At 43.5% G+C, this 23,725-nt stretch overlaps 1 protein-coding gene across 4 annotated transcripts in view; it reads right to left on the bottom strand.

The window, feature by feature from the left end:
- Positions 1-23,725, bottom strand: part of Ptprm (protein tyrosine phosphatase receptor type M) — a 794,765-nt gene that overhangs the window by 38,297 nt on the left and 732,743 nt on the right. For all 4 annotated transcript variants that reach the window (XM_008834659.1, XM_008834658.3, XM_008834655.3 and 1 more), the window contains one exon: positions 1,450-1,566. In XM_008834659.1, the coding sequence (XP_008832881.1) occupies positions 1,450-1,566 (117 nt within the window). The remainder of the gene's footprint in view (positions 1-1,449; positions 1,567-23,725) is intronic.

The raw sequence follows: 23,725 nt of genomic DNA, 5'->3' as shown, positions 1-23,725 counted from the left end.
TTAAGAAAAAAAAATACTGAGGGTCTTTTATCGCTATCTGTTTTAATGCAGTTATTCATGAGTATTCTTGCCAAGAGCCATACAAAAATCCTCCATGTGTTTTTCCTCTGCAATCCTGCCTAAAAAGGAAAAATTCAACATCAAAGTGTGAGGTTCAGAACTTGAAGAATTGAGTCAACCAGAACTTCATATTCTTTGAAGTCTCCAAGCCTCCTCTTGCTTATTAAAAAAAGACAAGCTAAGGGAAAAAAATGCTAAATAGTATGAGGAACAGATTAAAATAAAGACTTCCCAGTCTTGTGATACAGTGACAAATTTGGATTTTCAAGCCAGGAATGATAGTTCACATCATCAGTATAAATTAGCCAATAAGCAGATGCTGCAATTTCCTTGATTTCCTAGAAATTGCCTCGTTCTTCTAAAAAGTGCATTTAGATGCAGTGAGAACATAGAATTGGGAGGAGGGCCAGGAGCTAAGTGCCCAGCGGTCTGCTTATAACCCATATCCTCCAAGGTGACTTGCTACCACTTGATGAGTGAGAGTAGAACAAATTCATGACAAATTGCGAAGTCCAGAGCAGCAGCTCTGCAGGGCTGAGTCCTGGATTCGGCTCTTGACAGGAAAGCCTGTGGAACTCTGGGGGGCAGAGTGTCTCTCAGCCACATCACCTCCACCTCCCCCACAGCCTACCTGTGGCACTTCTCTGGATGGACTGCAGTTTGCTTCACCTCCGGCCCCTCCCTATGTCAGCAGAAAGAGGGGGGATAAGGAGATTCCCTGTTATGCCCTACAGTGCTTCCCAGAGAAGCACCCCATCCATGCACATGGGATGAGGCAGGATAGAACCAAAGTACAGCATTCATGGATCCACTACCAGCCATGACCAAAGGCCAAGATCAGAATGGAAGTGGGGATGAAGGAAGATGCTGCTCATGCAAGACTGCCTGTGTCTAATGGAGATTGCTCACTTGCTTCCAGGGAGATCATTTCCACCCAAAGAACCCTTTAATCTATATTGAACTTTTGGCCTAAAAAAGCCTCAAGGCACTAAGGGGCTCCAGGAATGCTTAGGATGGCTGTCTTAGCACTGATACTAACTCGCTACTGGGAAACCCAGATGCACATTCAACTAGGAAGAAATATACCAAACTGGAAGGACATTTATCTAAATTTAAGACACTTTGTTTTATGAATCAAGGAGACCTGGGCAGAATAATATCAGCCAGTTAAAAAGAAAACAGTGCAGCAGGACTTATCTTTGGGTTTCGTTTGGGTTTCGTTTCACTGGGAAATGAGAATGGTTTACATTAAGGATGAAGTTGAGCTACCGTAGAGTCAGAGGGCGGATGCAGTCTTGAGAAATTACCAGACAGCGCCTACCTGCATTCAGGTGGGATCCTAGATGAGCTGACGAGGCTAGTGCGGCTCACTCCAGCCTTTACACTTACCTTTTCAACAGCAAATGTCCTCATCACATATTCTGCCAGGAGTTCTGTTTCTATTAGGGTAACTTTAATGTCTTTATAGATCTCGGTGTCATCTGGCCAGTACTTGCAGCATTTGACCTTCAGGAAACACAGGGCAAATTATGGGTTTAGATTTTTTTCGACTAGGATTTATAGGATACATTTTGCACACAAAATTTAACAGCATACTCCAAAGCAAGTTTTTTTTTTCTTTTTTTCACATCACAGACTCCCCAACCCCATTTTGTTCCAAAAAGAAAACAAACTTAAGTCATAAGATGACTGAAATTCAGGAAAATGGTGTAAAGTTAAAGAAATGTATTTATACTAAAAGTCTCCCAGTTTACCAAGCATTCATTTCCCATCCATCCCTACTCAGGAAATGGTCTGTGAAGAATAAGCCATAAGAGGAAGCTTGCATATTGCAGCCTCTTTGCATCTTAAATTTCAGAAAATGATTTACATTTTTGAGGAGGAATGAGCAGAGAATTGGCATCAACACTAGCAATGAAATTACTTTGTCTGAAGAAAGAAACACCTATGGAATTTTTCTAAGAGTAGACTCTTTTTCTTATTGTTTACAATCACAGGGAACTTCCCCTTTTTTACAGAATTATGTTTCAGGGCTGGAGAGATGACTCAGAGGTTAAGAACAGTTTGCTGTTCTTCCAGAGGACCTAGGTTCGATTTCCAGCACCCACATGGTGGCTGACAACCATCTGTAACCATTTCCAGGGGATCTAACACCCTCTTTTGGCTTCTGTGGGCACTGCACACACATGGGTCCCAATACATGCAGGCAAAATGCTCCTATGCATTAAAAAAATATTTTAAATATTGTTTCAGGCTAGCACATAAATGGATTTCATCATGGCATCCTTATACATATGTGCCATTATATTTGGCTTACATTTGTTCCATTTGTTCCTCTACTCCATGTTCCTGCCTCTCTTTGGAGCTTATTCTTTTTTTCCCCCAGCTAGTGGCTTCTGGCTTTAATACCTGCTTTCCACTGCCACCTCTATTTCCTATCTCCTTTGAGATCTCTTCCTCTCCTTTCATGAACCCTTTTCTCGTTTTGTGACCCACACAGACATGATAAATATACATATATACACATGTATCATCTTAAATCTAGGTCCCACATACAAGAGGTGAAACATGAGGCATTTGTCTTTGTGAATTTAGCTTGTTTCATTTAACGTGATGATTTTCAGTGACATCCATTTCCCTGCAAGTGCAGTGATTTCATTTTCCTTTATGACTGCATAGAATTCCATGTGTCTTTGAAACACCTCCCACATATGGTTTTTGTCCTTTGTATTTCCTCTGCCAAAATCTCAGTTTGGGCCCAAATCTTCCTAAATGGCCATTCTACACAGACAAATTCCAGAAGCAGCCCCCTCCCCCAGTGGAATCCCTATACACTGGCTTGTGCTGCCATCTGTGAGATTTGTCTAGAAATTCTTTAACTTGGGATGGAAGGGACTTTTAAAATTTGGCTGGGACTTGCCTTTTCAGTCTTATCTCCTACAAATTTCCTTTCTGTCTGCTTATATCATATGTCCAAGAAATCCGTTTACCCCAGCTCCTGAACAACTCCACGATTCCATCTCCTCCATAAGCCATTCCTTCTGTTTTAGAATGTTCTCTTTCCAGGTGATCTCTACGCCCCCCATTCCCTAATGCACATCTCAGATGCAGCACTGGTGGTCTTGCCCTGTACACAGTAAATAAGTGAATCCACAGAGCTGTATTTCATGGAGACAGTCATAGGATCAGTGCAAGAAGGAACATTTACAAAAACGAATAAGGGCTAAGACCTTTTCCAGAATGGCAAACACCCGTGGCATACTAATGTTTACACTGAGGCTTATGGCTGGCCATGACCCTAGTTCCCTCCTTATGAAACTTCCTGGTTCTTCACAGTAAGCCTTGTTAACCTAAGTTGACAGATATAAATTAGACATGTGAGCAGTTTGAGGTAAGTGGAGAGCACAGGGCAAAGATAACCTTGATCTCATGTACTTTTCAGTGTCCTTTGGGAATCACCCTGCACATCCTTCCCCTGGAAACATTATCTGTGACTGCTGTGACTATATTAAAAGGCATATCTATAATATCTCAGAAATTTACATCACAGATACCTGAGAAGTATCTGAAATATTCCAGCTCCAGGAAGATCTATGATTTTTCTTTTTGTAGATGTGTGCCGTCTGATCAGATGGTGACTAATTCAAGGGTGACTATAATTTTGTCTATAGAATGTCTAGCACAACATGTTCACAATGGTAATTAACAGAGATGCTTATGCAGCATGCACTGGACTCTCCTGCATACAGGGGGCTTTGCTTCCATCTTTCTGTGACTTCAGTTATGAGGTAGTGGCTAGAACTACAAATGCAGCACCAAAGTGCACTTTTAAAATGGAATAACTTGATGGAATGCACTCATGACTAAAAAATACATTTCTGTGGAAATGATAATAGAACAGCACATGTACCTACAACCCTTGTTATACTTGGGGCATCTGCCCCCTTACCTAATAAAAACATCTCATCTGGTGTATCATATTTAACCAACTATAAGGTGCAATGAATGCGGGGCCATTTACTGTACAGTTGCCATTTTTTCTGTTTTAGACTCTCTACCCTCTCTGCCTGGGGATTGTCAATAAATATGAGCACGGGGCCTTTGTTACCTTGAGATCCAAGACTAAAACCTCCCACTATACGTTGAAGGCTCAGAGTTTCTCTTCTGGATAATTCTACCAATTTCTATGTGCCAACTGAAGTTGCATCTGAAATCGGACCTAACCCAGTGCACACTTCTCCAGAGATCAGTAGCCAGATAGATGTAGCCAGGGCGCCTCTGAGCTGTGCAGGCCTGCAGCCAGATTTTCAGGGTCAGTTCAGGTTGGACCTATGTGGGGCAGTTCTGAAGCCCAGGACTCTCCCTGAAGCCACACAGGTGGCAAGCTGGTGTGGCTGCTCTTGTAGTGGAGTGCTACAGGCCTGCTCTGAAAGGCATGACCAGGAGCTGGCCCTGAGCCATGGGGATGCTCCATCCTGGAGGTAATTAGAACAGAAGTGTGGGGGTGCTTCCTTCCGCAAAATATCCAGGGCACCTTGCCTCCTGTGCACCAGCCCCTGCTGGGGCAGGCCCAGAAGAGGTGGAGAAACCATTTAGAATCCGGTCCTCCCAACTCATCTCCCAGAATATCCTGAAATGGTTCACCACATCTGTTTTCAGCCTACTAAAAAGCCGCTCTAAATTGGGTTCCTTTTTAGTATCTTTTGAACTGTTTGGACTTGTGTCAAGTTATTATTTTGCTTAAAGAAAAAGGAACAGGAAGAAAAACTCTTCATTTTGGATGAAGACTTTCCTTGTCTGCACTATGCAGGGCTTGCAGCAGCCTCCTGTACTCTGAGTCTACAGAGACACTGAAACTCAGGCTTTTCAGACACCTGCTGGTGCTCCAGTTTCACAGAACCGGATGCTCCTCCGTCTGATCCAGTGCCAGGCCCACCTGCCTCCTGCAGCCGCAGGGCACCTGCCCAGTATCTAGCGGAGGCTCTGTCTCCCAAACATCTTCATCATGTAAGGCAACAGCTTCCAGACTGGAAAGCGAAGCCACTTCCAGGATCCTCTAATTACCCTGGTGCCCCATGCGGGTTCCACTGGGTTGTCAATCAAGCAAAGAGCACTGAGCCCTCCTGCCTGCTCATTACCATGCTCTGGGCAGCAGGAACGATGTGGTCCCTGTTCCAAAGGGGTGATCATTTTCGGCTTTAAAATAAACTTGAAAAATCACAGAAAGCAATATAAGACCAGGATTTCAAACTTACTTGGAGAAGTCTTTAAGAAGAACTGTGTAAAACCCATAGCTCACAATAATCCCCATGTCTGTGAAAGTCAGACCATAGCTGGGGGAGGAGCTGTCACTCTCCAGGCTGGGAGCACAACATCTTGGCCTTAACTATATCTTGACATGGCTACAGTGAGAGTTCTAAACTCTGGCACATATCAGAACCCATTGGAACAATTCTCAACAAATTCAGAGGGTCTAGATAATTTGTCTTTGAACAAGCTCCCGGTGATTCTTTGGCCTGCAGCCCATACTGACCACCAAGGATCTCCACTATACAACCAGACTGCAGAACCTGGCTTGTGCGAGCTGGAGAAGGCACTCCAACTCACTTGTACTATCCATCCCAGGTTCTCCATCTGTCAAGGAGTTGTGACAACAATTCTTGTCCCAGAGTCATCTTAAGATGAAGTTCCCAATTTACCTACATATTACAATCAGTTGGGAGGTATGATTAAAGAAATTTCAAAATCCAGGCCACATTCCAGGCTATTGCTCAGTTTCTGGGGTGGGACAGAAGCAATCCATAGTTTCCTGAAACTTCCTAGGTAATTCCAAGAGCAGATCAGCCTGGAGAGGGTCATTGGATACAATGCAGCACAAACATCCGACCATCTGGTGGTTAGAAGAGCTCAAAAATAATTAATAAAAATAAGAAAGCTAATTCTTAAGTGATAATTTGAAAACTAGACCTAAGGTGATAAGAGTTGGCGGTGCCTGCAGGGGTGAAGTAGGACTTGCAGGAGAAGGAGGGAAGACTGAGCACTGGCGACACTGTGGTTTATGATGGTGGAGGCAAAATGAAGGGGAGCTCCCACGCTGCTGTCACTCTTCTGCAAACTTCAGTCCACAGAACTAAGATGACTCAGGAGAGAGGTTGGAATGTCCAATCTCCCACATGTGGTTTTGATGAACTTCCAACAGAAATTAGGAAGTCACAAGGAGTTTTTTTTTTTTAATGTGCATGAGTGTATTGCCTGCATGTATGTAAGTTCCAGCAATAGGATGAAATGTGGCCTGGATTTTGAAATTTCTTTAATTATTCCTCCCAACTGATTGTAATATGTAGGTAAATTTTGGAACTTCATCTTAAGGTGACTCTGGGACAAGAACTGTTGTCATGTTGCACAATGCCTGCAGAGGTCAAAAGAAGGCACTCGAACACCCCAGCCCCCAGCTGGAGTTACAGATGGTTGTTAGCCACCATGCAGGTGCTAGGAACCAAACCCAGGTTCTCTGCAAGAACAGCCAAGTGCTCCACCAGTGAGCCATCTCTCTAGCCCCTGAGTCCAGCTGCAGGGCTGTGTGGGAAGGTGGACCTCAAGGAACATTCTGTTTTCTTTGGTCTTCTTAGCAGGTTTTGGTTTCAGGAGCAGATAGAAAGTAGGAAGCCTTAGCCATCTTGTGTTGGAGAGGTAGAATAGGTGGTGTGGGTGGAAGGGGGAGGGCAGGAAGAATGCACACTCTGAAACCACAGTTCACTTTTGTGAGGACAAGCTGCTAATTTCTGCTGATGCCTCTAAGGAGTTCGGCCAGAATGGAAGATCTTTTTATGCATGCACTGTGCCTGGATGTAAGGACTTATTTGGTAAGGAGTCCAAGATTTAGGATTAGCAAATTGGTTAGCTTTTGAGCTGGGGGCGGGTCCTGTGTAAGGTCTAATAAACACAATCTTAAAGGGCTAGAAGAGAGGAGAAAAAGAAAAGCCCTAAGTTTTGATTTATCAAGAATTTTCAACACTTTTTCTTTTCTTCTTTTTTTTTGAAAGAGACATCCAAAGAGATAGTAACTATATTTCTATAAATAGTTATGTTTAGCCCACTGAGTACAGTTCTGATGGAGAGATTGGATGACATGAAAATATCACTATGAAAAACTACCACAGAGAGCCCAGCCAAGAGTAACCGCCAGCTTTGTATCCAAAGATTTATTGTGCTCTAAATATGTATATAGAGAGAGATGTCTTACAGAAATAAACACTTTCAATCATTGGAACATCCTGAGAATACTTACTGCTTTTGTTTCAGTGTGATGTGGTGAGATGGACACACATTTGCTTCTGTTTGTCTAACATGCTTTTGTTACCTCTCTTTCACTGTAACAAATATCTGTGATAATCAATTTATAGGGAGGAAAGTTTTATTTTAGTTCATGGTTGCAGAGGTGTTAGTCTATGGAGGAAGTATGCTTGGTTCACAGCAGGATGGGGGTAGAGTCAGAGGAGGAAGGGGTCAGGGTCACAATATCCCTTTCAAAGGCATGTCCAAATTCCCTAACTTTCTCTTACTAGGTTTAATGTGCCAAAGGTTCCATGACCTGCCAGTGGCACCAGAGGCTGGGGATTGAGTCTTTAACACATGGGCATTTGGGGGGATAGTTATAGTTCAAACTATAGCACTGTGATTCTGTGAGCCTCAGTTTTCTCATGAATAATATAAGCTTTCCCTCCCTCTTCTCTCTCCTTCCCTTCCCCTTTTTGAGGCAAGGTCATGGCATTCAGCCAAGGTCATCTTAGAACTTACTGTGTGATTCGGGTTGGTCTCAAATTCCTGATCCTCCTACCTCTTGCTCCTGAGTGCTGGGACTACAGGCATGAGCCTCCTGACCCAGCTAAGATCATTGCTCTATCTTTATATATGAGTCTTTTTTAAATCATCACTCCTCTTTAAAAAACCTACATATACCTGCAGAGGCTTTGTATTAGGACCTGGCTGACAAGTTTGCCAGTTTATTCCTTCCAGATCTGCTTCATGTGGTTGCGTGGTGGGGGCTCCTTTGGGCAACATTCTTGAAGATTTCTAAAATGGGCAGTGAGCCAAGAGCTCCTGGAGGGCTACATGGTTTTAATTTGGGGAAATAGATTCATAACCCAAGGAAATCCCTCTTTCGTTCCTTTAGGCTACTGTATAAAGCTCCTTCTCATTCCCCCATTGGACTCCCATCCACCATCAGCTCAAGGCTTCTGGTTTTCCATCTAGATTTCAACTGTATTTGTTAGTTAATAATATTCCTTAACCAGTATATAGTATTTCCAATGAGCACAAGGTCATATCCATGTCCAAATATTTTCTTTAATATTTTTAATTATTTTTTTTCTGTATATGAGTGTATTGCCTGCATATATCTAAGTGCATCTGTGTCGTGCAATGCCTGCAGAGGTCAGAAGAGGGCATTGGATCCCTTGGAACTGGAGTTATGGACAGTTGTTAGCCGCCATGTGGGTGCTGGAAATCAAACCTGGGTCCTCTGCAGAGCAGACAGTGCTCTTAACCAACGAGACAGCTCTCTAGTCCCCAAACATTACTTTTATCACCTGTAAAGAAACATACAGTCTAGTATCATCTTATACACCCAGGAGAAGTCTGTCTTGTTCTGTTTCTCCTGATTTAGATGAAAACAAGCAGAAAGCAGTATATTCCAGCTTCAGTAGACTTTCAAGAGCTACTCATTCAGACTGTTTGCACTCTAATTTATTTGAGAGGGGGTGCCTTGATATTTAGTCTTTTCTCAAGTTCAGGTCTTCTTTGTCAAGGAGGTGACAAGGATGGTGATATCATCAAGTGTAAAGAGAAGATATCACACCCTCTGAAGATCATTCTTGAAATAAGCACCTTAGAAATCTTTTGAGCAACAGTAACAGTATGATGACATATTCAGGTCCCAAAGCACATCGGAGAGGCATTTTCTAGAGTGACATGTGACAAATTTGCTTAGAAAATGTCCCTCTTTTTTTCTCACAGTAAGTCTTCACCTTAATCAGGTCATGCTTTAGATCTATGACCTTGTGAAAGTCATAGGACTGTTCTAGCTGTCTCTATATGTGCCAGTGGATGCTAGATCACGAGCTGGACAAAATACTCATGACTCCCAAATGATCTGATCACAAACCATGTGGAATCCAAATTATCATCCTTATTTTACAAATTTCTAACTTGAAACTGATTGACAGGTAGATTTAGAAGATTTGAGGGAGCAACATTTCAATACCATGGCTGCAACGTGGCAAAAGCCCGTGTCTGTGCTGAGGTCTGTGGTCTCCAGATTGTCCTGCTTATCATTTGGACAGTTCCAGAAGCCAGTGATAAGCACAGCCCTATCCTGGCACTGCTGGGGATACAGAGAAATGAGCTATGATTGCAGTGCTCAGGAAAAGAATGAGCAAATAGCAAACCCAACTGGAGGCAGATCTAGAGGCAAGCTCAGTGATCAAAAGCACATTCCCTTGTGGCCTCACTATCTGGATTCAAAGCCAGGCCCCATTTGCTAGCTGTGATGTTGAGCAAGTTACTTAACCTCTTGATTGGCTCCATTTTCCCCATCTCTGGAAGGAATATAATAAATGTGTTGCTGTGGATTTTAAATTATTTTTTGTAAAGTACTTAGAACACAATTGAATGTTAAATTTTAAAAATCAAACTGCTATTAGAAGTCAGAAGAATGAATTTTCCTTCCAAACAATGGAGTTTGAAGCTTCCCATGCTCAATTACATTACAAGTCAGAGCAACAAGGAGGAGTTCAGGCTCCATGGATGGGTAAGGAAAGGAAGGGAATCTAGACGGAGAAAGTCTAGACGGCAGCGGGCATCTCTAGACAGCCCAAATAGCTCCAAGTTTTTGATGGATGGAGCCTGGTAGGGTAGGATCCTCTGATGGCAAAGGAAACAGTCTTGGTTCATGATAGCCAGCTGCTTCTGAAGGGGTTGGGGTGCAATGTGTGTATTTGAGAAAAGTGGGATGCAGGGATGGATGGCTGCAGGCCCAGCATTTTAAAGATTCCCAATTCCTTTGCATGAATACAGGTGATCAGTGGTCTGCCCTGAGGCTTGCTGAAGCTGAGCCAGCAGCTGTGCCAGGGAGAGCTATACTAGCCGAGATGGATGAGAGGGTGAGTCAGGCAGGGGGAGCTAGATGTAGCTGACAGCACAGTGAACGGAGTGTCCCTGATTATGAGTCAAACTACTCCATCACAGTGGCTTGTTAGGATCTTCCCATTGCCAACAGATACCAGCAGCTTCAGTCCTGGGGTTATTGGCATAGAAACACAATTTAAGGGTCATATTTCAGCTGGGATCAGAGTCTGGGTCCTCTGAGTATTCCAATTTTCCAGGGTACAGCCTTTTTGGCTTAACACATTCTTTACCCATGTGACTCCAACGTACTTACACATGTACACATTCCACTCTTCTAAGTAGAGGGCTAACATTTTATTTTTAAGGGGAACTGGTAAGGACTATTTTTAGAGTCTCTCAGAAATGAACATTTAATTCTTCTACAGTGTGATATAGGGAAAGAGGCCTGGACAGCAGGCAGGACTCATTCTAGCTGGGTTATAAGCTGGCCACATGACCTTGTGCAAGTAACAGAGCCATTCCAGACCTGAATTTCCTAATTTGACAAAGAGCACACTAAACTACTGTGTCATTAAAAGTATTCCATGGTGTATAGTGAGCATATCATAAGACTTCAGAATTGGATATTTGGAAGGCACAGAAATCAGAACTGTAACTTCTAGAGTTTAAATCTGGGTTGGACTTTTGCTAGCTGTATGTCTAAGGATAAGTTTAATAACCCCTTTAAGCTTATTTGTTATCTAGGAAATGGAGCAACTGCAACCTCTATTTCATAGTCACTGTGATCTGAAGATCTACTTTGTGGACTGGTGCATGATTGCTCATGGACTGGTACATGATTGCTCATGGACTGGTGGTGTGGTCACCATGCTGTTGGTTCACCACTAAGTCAGCATCTCTGTGATAAGGACAGGAACAGCTCCCAGTGGAGGCTCTTCATTCTCCATTTATTATAATATTATTATTCATGGTCTGTGTTAGGATTGGGATAAGTGAACTTTGGTATCAGAAGTACTAATCTGAGTGAAAGTGGGCTATTCTGAGGTACACACCTGACCCAAGGAATCTCTTTGAAGTAAAAACTTTAAGGACAAAGGAATCAAGTAAAGAAATCACCTGCTGTTGGATAGGTATGTCCTCCGAAGGACCAGAAACAGATGGATGTCTTCTTCCCCTCCCCCACTGACTACAAACTGGTTGAACCTTAAGACTCTCTGTAGGAAGGGCAGGGCAAACGGAGACAGTCACCCTTCCCACCCAATCAGTCAGCTTCTATTGCATGAGGGGGAGGGTCTAAAGACAGACACAGAAGAAGCCAGGGAGGAAGAGGCACTTTGCCATCTTGGGTGGCTGCAAAGCTGCAAGGCTCAGCCAATATGTAGATGAAAAAAGCCCAAGGGTGTCTATACCTTTGTAAGCAACTCCTCCCTGACATCATGTGTTCTGTTAGGAAGCCCAGATAAATTATCTTTATTCCTTAAACTGCAGTTCAAAGGAATACTTTCTCAATACATCAAAAGGATAGTGGGCCTGGGAGCCCAGAGTGTGCATGTCTCCCAGCAGTGAATTCAACTTACACCTACCCAAGGCCTTGGTCAAGCTGTTCTAGTTCTCTCTTTAAGTTGCAATAGGTTATTGTTAAACAGTATTGGAAGGATGGAAAGAATATGGTGACAGGAATATATGACCAGCCATTCTTGACCAAAGATCATATAAGTGGTCCTCAGTCTATAAATGGCATGACTTAACTGTTTGAAGAGATTAAAGTGCCTACAAATTTACTGCTGATTTTGGAGTCTCTATCCTATAATATCAGAAACAGTTCTGTCTATGGTGAGATGGTGAACGCACATCTTATTCTATAATAAATGTCTTGCCAGCCATGGGGGTGCCTAGCTATAGTCCTAACACTGGAGAGGTTGAGGTAGGAAGATTGTGAGTTCCATGGCCTGCTTGGGCAATATAGGAAGACCTTATCTGTGAAAAAAAGTACAGACAAGGGTCAGTCAGTGGCTAAAAACTTGCCTTGCCTAGTATGTGTGAGGTCCTGGGTTTGACTGTAATACAGAGAGGGGGAAAGGGGAAGACAAGACTTATATGTCTATAGAGAAGTTTAAGTGACAAGGCTTTTATTTCTGCTTTATAATAGACACTCCAAAGCTCATAGGTATACATCCAGCATCCAGTTTTGATGTAGCAACTCTCTGACTCTTTAGACTCCCTCAGCAGATGGAGTTCCCCACGGTGCATCACTGCCTTGACTTTTCTGTTTGACTTTACAGTTACACCTAGTAAATAATCCACTGAAATCCTGGTAGCTAATGTGTTTATATCCTCCTGACTAATGTAACGAGGGCACTTCTATAATCCAGATGTGCCCCACGGTGCTCAGATAATGTCACCTCTCTTGATTCTGATGTTCACAAGCTTCTAATCCAGCAAAGAACTGATACATGATCTTGCTGAGTAGAAGGGAGTCGAGTGGATTTTACAGTGCTGACATGCTCGGAACTGTGCTACTTTCTCACTGCTAGGAACCTGGTGTCAGGGAAAAGGGGGTAGTAGCTTAAGTTTGGTCTTATACACAAGGCAGATACTATCAGAGAAAATGTTCTGAGGTAATGAATTCTCATCTGCAGCCCAATGACTTACTGCCTTGTTTATTTCTGTATTTAGGACGACTCGGGATAGAATCGTCTTGCCACCTTGCTGAAGAAAGACTATCAAGCTACCGACTGCATTATTCTGCTTATCCTGTCCTATCTTCCTGGGATGCTCTGGCTTACGGGTGTATTTACTTGGCCAGATAACCCTAAGCCTTTGGGGAAAGACAGGGTAAGGGCTCAGAGGATTAACTTAGCAGAGGTGGAAAGCAGGGAAGAAAAAAAATCCTGCCTTGGAGCAGGATTTACAACTTGTCAGCAAATTGTTCCAGAATAGGTTTTACCTAAAGTGTGAAAAGTGTGTGTGTGTGTATATGAATCATGTGCTTGTATGAGCAGAAGTGAGGAAGGCCACTGTGGCTTTGAGGCCTTTCCGTATTGTATGCGATGGTGCCAAGAAACGCTAGCTGTGCCCTGTCCAAGCAGGCAGGGGTGGGATTGGGGCTAGTGACAAAAGTTCATAGGTTGGGATGCATTTGTCCCAATCACATGTGTCCATCTGCTTCACATGCAGGCTTCCTAGCCCTTGAGGCACATTATAGTCACAGAGGTACATGGCCTCATCCGTCGATGGCAGACAAAGGTAGAGGTGGTAGAGTCGGCCCACAGAGGAACCAGCTCAGGCCAGTCGAATAGTGAATAGACAAAAAGCCAGAGCCAGATGGAAAGCATAATGATCTTATGATGTCTGCCAGAGGCATGTACCAGGGGTTGACAATGGTGACCACAAAGCAGGAGCCGAAGCACAGGTGACTCCTTGACTGGGCCAGAGATTGTTAAAGAGCTGATCTGCACTCAGCGTACTGCCAACCTGAGAGTTTGCCTGAGAGCGTGTTCTCAGAATCGCTTGTTATTCAGACCTGCAAATTTGCTTTGATCTCACAGTATCCCGCCACTGCAGTATGAGAGATGGCTGGCATAAAAGCATCAGACGAATTATAGCACATCGGGAATCATCTCCGAAGCCTCATTTGTAATTCAATGATATTTGAGAAAAATAATGTTTTTTTTTCTTTAAAGGGACATAATGGATTAAGGTGAATTGCTGAGAACTCAATGCAAAAGGGTTAATCAATAGGTTAAATATAGGAGTATTTCTGTCATTTCAAATAAAACTGCAATGGACTTCACTCATATCCTTAATGCATCTATATATCCATGTGTGACAGGGTATTCTTCCAGTGTAGAAGAGGTCAGGGGGAAGGGAGCAGCAAATGGAAATTCCCCTTGCAGAAGCACACTGTTTCACATTAGCTTACACACATGCTTTCCCAGTCAGGCTGTGACTCTTTTTAATGGACTCACAGAAGAAATCACTTGGCTTTCCTCACAGACACCCATGGCTGGCAGAGGCGGGCAATGTGCCTGCTGAAGGTGTCTTGATCCTTCTATATAGCTGTACCTAACACCACCACAACTGGACTCTAAACGCCTCATCTTTTTCCCTAACAGAGGTGTAGAGGTCCCCTAAAGAAACAGAGTCATATGTTGCTTACATAGGGGAACAGAGGTACATTCTGAGAAATGTATTGGGTGATGTCATCATTGTGTGACATCACAGAGTGCCCTTATAGGCATAGTACAAGGCTGCTACTCAGCTAGGCTATTCACTCACCTGGCCTACTGCTCCTAGGCCACTGTAGGAGCTGTAATACAGTGATCAGCATTTGTGCATATAGCATACTAAGCATAGTAAAGATAAGGGTAAAAATACCAGGCTAGTGACTGGGAAGATGGCTCATTCAGTAAAGTGCCTGCCTTGCAAACATGTTGGAGCTAAGTTCAGATCCCAAGTACCCACATAGAAGTTGGGTGTGAAGGCATAGTTAATTGGACCGTTGAGAGGCGGGTGCATAGAGACAGGCAGATCCAGCCAGTGTAGCCAAATCAATGAGCCCTAGGTTCAGTGAGAGACCCTGTCTCAACATAAAGGTGCTGAGCAATCAAGGAAGATACTTGATGTTTACCTCTGGCATCCACCTACATCCACCCACACATCCACATGAACAAGGGGTACAACACAACACAATACTAGGCTATATCAATTTTCAGCTCCAGTATCATCCTATGGGACCACTGGCATCTATGTGGTCTGATGTGCTGCTGCTGTACCTGCATGGTAACTATTTGCATGCATAGCAGAGAGAAAGTCCAGCAGGAGACACAAACACAAACTCTGAGGGGTTTAGGTTTCTAACGCTGACAACAGTGGAGACACAGGAGGTATGAGAAAAAGGTATGCGGCTGATCCTGTCTTCCCCACAGGAAATTCATTAATGCAGTATGACAACTCATGCAGAATTCAGGAAAGAGAGACTGCTGCCTGTGCTTAGAACAGACAGCAGTTTGCTATTCCCCCAAAAGAAAGAACACTTCTGAAACTGAGGTCAGGGAGTGTGAACACAGGTGTGTGTGGGCGCACATATTAGTGTGTGCCATAGACACACATTTAAATATAGAGAGAACCTTTTTCTTTGGGAGGGGTTCTTTTATGAGACAGGGTCTCCCTGTAGCCCCAGCTGACCTGGAACTCCCTACGTAGACCAGGCTGGCCTTGAACGCACAGAGATCCACCTGCCTCTGCCTCCTGAGTGCTGGGATTAAAGTTGTGCGCCACCATGCCCAGCCCATGATGTCCTGGGAATATGCAAGTTATGAAAGAGATTTAGTTTCCTAACCCACATAGGTGAACTCAAGGAAGGACAGTAGTGTGAGTGTGAATATATTCATGTATGTGTTACTTACAAGAATTTTATCAGAGTAACACTTATAAGAGCTGGGGTTAACATTCAAGATATTACATTGTAAACCTCATGATTTTAGGTCATAAAATTTAGTATTTAACCTAAAATAATTAAGGGGGTTTTGGTAAAATTCAAGAATAGTTAGAAGATTGTTCTTGTTTTTGTCGGAGAGTATGCATTCTCTTCTTGTTTCACTTTGATCAAAACCACCACCCAACTTGGGAACCAGTGAAGAGTTTCCTGGTTAAATGGATTTGTTTTGTAAATGTATCAGTTTCTTTGTTTCCTTTTTTACTAAAGTTTGTTTTCCAAGTAAGCAGATTGCCTACCAAAAGGGCTGATGGGATGTGAAGTGACCATTCTCCAAGGATTACACATTTCAGATTATTAAAAAACCCAAACGATTTCTGATTACAAGGAAGAGACCTTCTTCCTGGTGCAAAGGTCTCCCTGGAGTGGGTGGAGATCGTCATGGGGTGTGTGGACATCCTCAGTGCGGACAAGAGTAGTGTTCTCTCCCAGCACCGCTTTCCTCCTGCACCCAGGAAGCAGACCTGATTCTGTGGATCCTTGATTAAAGAAAGGGAATGTGTTTTGTACAGAATGTCAAGAAAGGAAAGAATGGACTTGCTGAGCTGGCTGATAAACCAGCAGCAACCAGCTACTTGTTCTGAGCAACCTTGAGAACTTATGAAAGAAACATGGTCTTCCAACATTGGAGTTTTCTATTGTCAGATCAGATAATTTTCAAAATAAGTTCTATAAGTTAAAGACAGAACTTCTTTTATGAACTGCATAAATCAAAATATAGATTGGTTACAGACAGGGCTTGTCTCATTGGTACATAGTCATACCATGACATTCCATTCTGGGTCTCCCAGAAAATTCATGTATGTGTGGAGGACTCCAGATTTTCCTCCTGTCGCTGGTATTAAGACAGACTTGGTAAGTACTGTGGGGTCATGTGAATAAATACACAGGTATGTCTGTTATTCAAGTAGATTTTAAAAGTTTTTTTTCGTTTTTAATTTTTGTGTTTGTGTGTTTTGTTTGCATGTGTTTAAGTTCCCCCTGGTGTGCAATGTCCATAAAGATCAGAAGAGGGAGTCAGATACCCTGGAACTGGAATTAGGGATGGTTGTTGGGCACCATGTGGGTGGTGGAAACTGAACCCAGGTCCTCTGGAAGAGCAGCTAGTGGTCTTAACAACTAAGCCATCTATCTAGCCTCCTCAAGTAGATTGTGTTTTAAATTGAAATGTGAACAAGTGAAAAAAAATTCTTCATATAAACTAAAGGATTTGAGAATTCACTGTCGATTTGCTTTCATTTCAAGGATGTGAAATCAAAGCTCAGAGGTGACAATGTTGGTTTGGTCTTTGACTTCAAATGCTTGTGACGGCCGACCCACGATGGCAACCCTGCTTGAAGCAGTTTGGACATTTGTATTGTGTGAATACTTAGTCACCAGCTGACTATTCTGTTTTGGGAGGTTGTGGAATCTTTGAGAGGAGGGCCCTAGGTGGAGGAAGTAGGTCTCTGGGAGGCAGGCCCACTTCCTGCCCCATTTCTGTCTCCACTTTTGATCTGTTCAGGTGAGAGCAAGCAGCCTCGCACTTGCCATCATCCCATCTTAAGTTACTTTTTATATTTTGTCACGGCAACAAGGAAAGTAGCTAATACACCTTCAGCTCTAAAGGCCTTTGGTTATTGGCTATCACAGAATTCCAGTCACCTGCCTTCTGCTGGCTGGCCTTGAACTCACAGAGCACTGGGATTAAAGGCCTGCCCCACCATCCCTTTTTTTTTTTTTTTTTTTTTTTTTTTTCTTTCTGAGACAGGCTTTCATTATGTAGCTCTGGTTGGTCTGGAACTCACTATGTAGACAAGGTTGGCCTGGAACTTGCTACATAGACCAGGCTGGCCTGAACTTGCTACATAGACCAGGCTGGCCTGGAACTCATAGAGATCAGCTTGCCTCTGCCTCCTGAGTGCAGGGATTAAAGGCAAATCCAGCCTTGTTTATATCTTTCCCTTCGTTATACTCTTCCCAAGAGAAAGGAAGGCTGGTCCCTGCTGCAGACTGTCCCTTCCCCACCCCCAAGGCCCCAGCCTACCCTAAAATAGCTCTTTTCCCAGTCCTCCAGCCACTCAGCTTTGGTCTTGTTCCTTGTTGCTGATATTCCTAGGAAAGGTACTGTCCCGAGATTTCATATTTTGTTTTGGTTTCGTCTATTTCAACATAGCCTCACCTCTGCTCTGCAGACTCAAAAGTAATGTCATTCCTTGTAAGCTTATAAAGGCTCCCTCACAGTTTAGTACTCTGCCTCTGCCCTTTCAGCACGCTGTGCACTTCCACTTCAAGATTTCCAATCCCTTTCTCTTTCCTGATTCTTTTCCTTAACAAATAGATTTCCAGTGGTCTCCCACTTATAAATATCCTGATTGTAAATAATGTTTGCTTATTGCCCATTGCTCTCCTCCTTTCACAGCTGATCTAACAAGATTGAACTCTATTTACACTTCTTCATTTTCTACATTTCCTCAGTCCTGCCCTGACCCTGCAGCTTCTGTCTCAACATCTATAGTGAAATGTATCCATTTTGTGATGGTTAGTATGTAATTGATCAAGGTGACACCACCTAGAATCACCAGAGAAGCGTCTCAATGAGGGCTGGTCTACATTTGGTTGGCCTATGAATATGTCTGTAAGGGACCGTCTTAATTGATGTGACAACACACAGCCTACTGTGGGCAGCACCATTCCTTAGGCAGGGGCTCCTGAACTGTATACGAGTGGGGAATTTAAGCTGAGTCCAAGCAACCAAGCAAGCACAAATGCCTTCAATTCTCCCTGCTCCTGGCTGTGGATGTGGTATAACTAGCTAGCTCTTTGAGGTTCCTGTCACTTCCTACAATGATGGATTATAATCTGGAATTGTAAGATGAAATCAACTCTTTCTTCCTTAAATTGGTTTTTACCAGGGCATTTTATCATGGCAACAGAAATTAAACCAGAACACATGTCATCCATGGATCCTTCACAGTGGACCTTAGGTTGGGGGAGATTTCTTTCTTGTACAGCGACTTCCTGTTAGAGACCCTGGACACAGTGATGTGTATGTGAACCCACCCTGTGGATGTTGCTCTATCCTTGTCTTTGGAGTCCTGAGCACAAGGAGAAAAAGGAAGGCCCATCCCCTTCACATAGGCACCTGTCCAGGATGTTTCACTCCCTGCCCTCTGGACCTGCTGCCTTCTTTCCTGTCTGTGTGCGGTCCTCACCTTTCACATTAACATTTGGAGCCCCTGGCTTTCCTTCCAATAAATTCCCCTTCGACTTTAATTAGCCAGAGCTGATTTCTGTTACACATGGCCTATGAACCCTGTTAGGTCACTCTCTAAAGCTAGAGGCAAAAGGGTACAATGGCATATCCTTGTCAAGTCCATGGCTGTTTCTCTGGTTTTAGGTGGCTGTCTCTGCAGCATCTGAAACATGTCCCTTACACATGTCTCTTCCTCATGCAAACCCTTAGGGGCTCTTGACTGTGAGCTGCTGAAGCCTCATTCCAGATGTGGCATATCCAGATCTCTATAACAAGGCCTCAGTGCTCACACTGAACACACCTGCAGCTTCCCTGAAGCATGCCATGGCCATGTGTGCCCACGACTCCTTTCCCTTCTTTCTTGGATATGTGCTAGGCCCACACTCAGTGCAGGCACTACTTGCTCTGGGAACATTGCTTGATAAGCCCCTGCAGCCTCGACTTCAGGTCTATCACCACAGAATTTAGTCATGCTGCCTACTCTGCATTCCTGTACACAGGGATTCCTGTGCACATTTTTCCTTTGCTGCCCCAGCCTTTTGTGAGTGTCCACATTGAGCAGTGCACAGCATATGCTTGGTCACTGAGGAAATCTCTCATTTTGCCCGATTTTCCTCTATCTCTTTCTTCTCTTGTATTTTTCCTTGCTGTCTCCTATCACTTCTTTTCACATCCCAGTTCTGCTTATGTCTATGTTATGAGTTGAATATAGTTCCCCTCAGAATAACGCAGGACTTAAATCCCCAAGGTCTTATGCTAACAGTATTAAGAGGCAGAAACTTAATACTACTAAGGAATTTAAGAGTGGAATCCTTGGGAAGTAAGTATAGTGAATTAAGTTTTTAGGACAGATTGCATATGGCAGAATTTCAGTGACTGTAGAACTGGAAAGATACTGCACAGACACTGAGATTCTCAGTGGTTCCCACCATGATGTGGTGAAGCTAAGTTGGCCCTGTAAGAGCCTGCACCATGTTTGAACTTCTAGACCCTAAAACTGTGAGCTCAGTCAGCCTCTTTGCTTTATAAAGTAGCTTGCCTCAGGTATTTCATTGTACTAATGGAAAACAGATTGACACACTTCCTGTCACTAAACACATCCACCCAGAGAGCAGTGTGCATGTGTGCACACATACCCTTACAGATACCAATTACTTTAATCATTGCTGGATCCTCCTTAGATTGTGCTTTGTGTTTTCATCTTGATAACCGTGTCTATCCTCATTCAGCTTCTTAAACTCCAAAAAATGTTTAAGGAGAAGGCTGAACCATACAGCCTTCTCTGTAAACCTGCCCTTCGGTGGAGGATGGGGTAGAGTGGAGAGGGGTACTTGTTCTTGGTTAATAGCCTTTAGATTAGCTGCCCAAGTCACAAAACTAGAGACCCTGGTTCATATTCAAGTTTTCTTTTCCTTTATTGATACCCCCACCTCAATAACATCCTAACTGTATATTGACCCTGAACCCCAGTGTACCCCTTGCCTTATTCACCTGTCACTGAGACTTTCTCATTAGTGAAGAGTTCAGGATCTTCTTGAGCCTTTCTGAGCCTTTCTTCAGCAATCACTAGAATTACTGTTCTTCCTTGTCTGTCTCCCTCCTTCCCCCCTCCCTCCTCCCTTCCCTTCTCCTTCCCCCCATCTCCTTTTCTTCCTTCAAGACAGGATCTTTCTATGTTGTCCTGACTGGCCATGAACTCCAGAGCTCCAGCAATCCTCCTGCTTGAGTAGCTGGGACAACAAGTATACTATAATGTGCCAAGCCAAAACTATGTTTCAACAAGGCTACTTAAAACAGTTGATTCACTTCCTCAGTGCCTCCCTGTAAGACAAACATTTGAGTTTTACCTCCCTCCAGGAAGGTATTTCACACAGACCCTCCTTAACAAGACTGAACCAGCAACCAACCTCAGAGTTCTCACCAGCTCTAAAACGGATGCACTGGGGTCTTCCTCATCTTGCCACTGACTCCCCTTTCTGACGGTTTCCGTCCGTTCTTGACATTTAAAATCATTTCTCCTAGGAAGGCTTAGCTCCTCACTACATTCCCAAAGTCCTGCATTCCTTTAGGCAGAATCTGTCTCTTAGCTCTATCACATTCTGACTTAAGTGTGTCACAGTTAATTGTTTATGCTTGATTTTCTATTATCATATTTATATAGCATGAGGACAAGGGAATTATATATATATATACATATCTTTGTATTTCTTGGTGCTATAAATACAAATATATATATATCTTTGTATTTCTTGGTGCTATAAATACAATAAATCTATCATTAAATGACCAATTAAATATATTAAGAAATATTAGTAAGCCTACCTTAGGATTAATTTGTGAAGAAGACAAATCAGGTCCCTTGGCAGATGTTCTGCTCGTTTTAATTTTTCATAGGGGGAAGGAAATGTTTGGGCAGAGAAAAGGCTCAGTGTGGTAGCCAGGGCACCTTTCAGTGTGTGTGTGTGTAGGGTGGGGTATGTATTTGTGTGTGTGTATATGTGTCTGTGTGTGTCTGTGTATGTGTCTCTCTCTGTGTGTGTCTGTCTATGTGTCTCTGTGTGTGTATGTGTGTGTCTGGTCTGTGTGTATTTGTGTGTCTGTGTATGTATCTCTGTGTATGTGTGTGTGTCTGTGTGTATATGTGTGTGTGTGTCTGTGTATGTGTCTCTCTCTCTATGTGTTTGTCTATGTGTCTCTGTGTATGTGTCTGTCTGTGTATGTGTGTCTCTCTCTATGTATATGTGTCTGTCTGTGTGTGTGTGTATGTGTGTGTCCGTGTTTGTGTTGACTGTGTGTCTGGTACCAACTCCTTCACTTACTACAGGATAGCTCAATAGTACTAGTCATCCCCTCTCCTGGATAAAATTTTAGGAGGAGGTATCGTGGAGCTTGGCAATGCTTAGATAGGAACAATCCCAGGATATTGCAGACTTCTTTTATTCCTACTTTTATGCTAAAGTTATGAGAATTCTGGTCAAGAAGTATTTCCAGCACAGCAAAAATTATTTATGATCCATGGAAATGAAGTAAAGATACCAACTCCACCATCACTTAAAACAGATGCTGTCCTTGCTGCCAAGTTCTGGAAAGGGTTTCCTGACCACCTGCTTCCATGAGCCTCTATGGAGGGACTAGGGCTGGGTGGTATGCACAGGAAAGGTTGAGGAGGTCCTCCTTTGGGAAGAGAAAAAGTCCAACAGATGTTCAATTCATCATTCATCCTGATGTACCCCACAAAACAGATAGTATGTGTTTATGTGTTCTTCCCTGTCCTTTACCAATGAAGCATTTGGAATTCAAAGACATTAAGGTTATGGAAGAGACTGAAAGGGGAGAGTGAAAAATCACACTGAAGGCCAGGTGATGATGAGTGACATGCAAGCAGCCACCAAAGACTCAAGGAAGGCTTCTTGCCTGTTCTCACCAGAAACTCACAGTACTCTGGAGGCTGAGGCAGGAGTGTCACTAATTCCAGGCTCATATAGGCTGCAGAGTGAGACCTCATGACTCCCTGCATTGTTTCTTTCCTAGAAAGGGTACTTTAATAGTAGTAAAAGAAGGGTAATATCTAAGCAAGTAGAGGAAAGCTGGCAAGATCTCTGCAGTCTAAGAAAAAGCCACTTGTTAAGGTTCAGATAGCCCTGCCCCCTCACCAACAGGATCCCAAGGACTTCTCATGCTTCTGAGAAAAGGGAACCTAGCTGATAAGCACCTTGGTCTTTGAAGTCAAGAGAAGCAGACTTTTCTTCACTGTTTGGCCAACACAGTAGGCTTCCCCTTTGATCTCTAAAGAGGAAAGGTTTTAACAGTCCTGCTCTCCCACTCCCCCCAACACCCAACTTTAAAAGAAAAATACATCTTCCCACCTTCTGCAGGAGGCAGAAGCCTCCCTTTTAAAAAGACCCCAGCTCAAGACCCGGGCAGACATTTTCCCTGCCTGGAAGGGAATCTGCCCCATGTGTTCCTTTGCTAATAATCCCTATTTTGATGGAGTTTTATCTGTGCCTTGGTGCCTCATCATCCATTTACTCATTCTCTGCCAAATTTTTATCTATCAGATGGTGCCAAAACCCGGTTCTTACTTCAAGGGACCCGCCTGGACTTCTCCAATGCCACTAAGTTGGCTTTCAGGTACACTTCTTTTCTCTCTCCTCCTCTCCCCAGCCCTCTGCTTTGCTTTCACCTCTTTCTGACTCTCCTCACTGTATACACTCTCCCTTGCCTGTGTCTTCTTTTGATCTCCTTTCCCATTGATTTTTCACCACTCTGGGACAGCACTGTGGTCTCCATGATGGAACTGCTTCATCCGTTCCCTATCTCGCCTCACCACTGGCATCTCGCTCCCTCCCCTCTCCTTTGCCATGGGCCTGCAAGCTCTGCTGTCTTCCATCCTTTTTCCTGTCTTTATCCTCTTCCACTGCCTTTCTTCCTCACTTTACTTGGGATGATTTCTGATACCATTCAATCCAACACATACAAATGCTACCAAGAGTTCTCCTCTCTCTCCCCCTCCCATACTAAAGCTTTCTACTCCCTGCCATGTGCCTGCCAGCCCACCATGTGTCTGACCTCCCAGGCAGGCTCTAAACCTGCATGACCCCAAGGCTTTTTTTCCCTTCCTGCTATTCACCCCCTCCAGGCAGCTGCCAAGATTGCCAGCTCGCCTGCCCTGTGGATTTTTTTTCTTTAACATTCTAATACAATGATAAAAGTTTCCAGTTGGGCCCATTCTTAAATTCTCTTATAAATGTGGCTAAGAACCCTTTAGGGGACCCGTTCTCCCCATTTTGACCCAACTAGCCTAAACC

The sequence above is a fragment of the Nannospalax galili genome, unplaced genomic scaffold (genome assembly GCF_000622305.1).
Source record: "Nannospalax galili isolate Female #2095 unplaced genomic scaffold, S.galili_v1.0 scaffold155, whole genome shotgun sequence".
Taxonomy (NCBI): domain Eukaryota; kingdom Metazoa; phylum Chordata; class Mammalia; order Rodentia; family Spalacidae; genus Nannospalax; species Nannospalax galili.
This window is presented reverse-complemented; position numbering and strand designations above follow the sequence as displayed.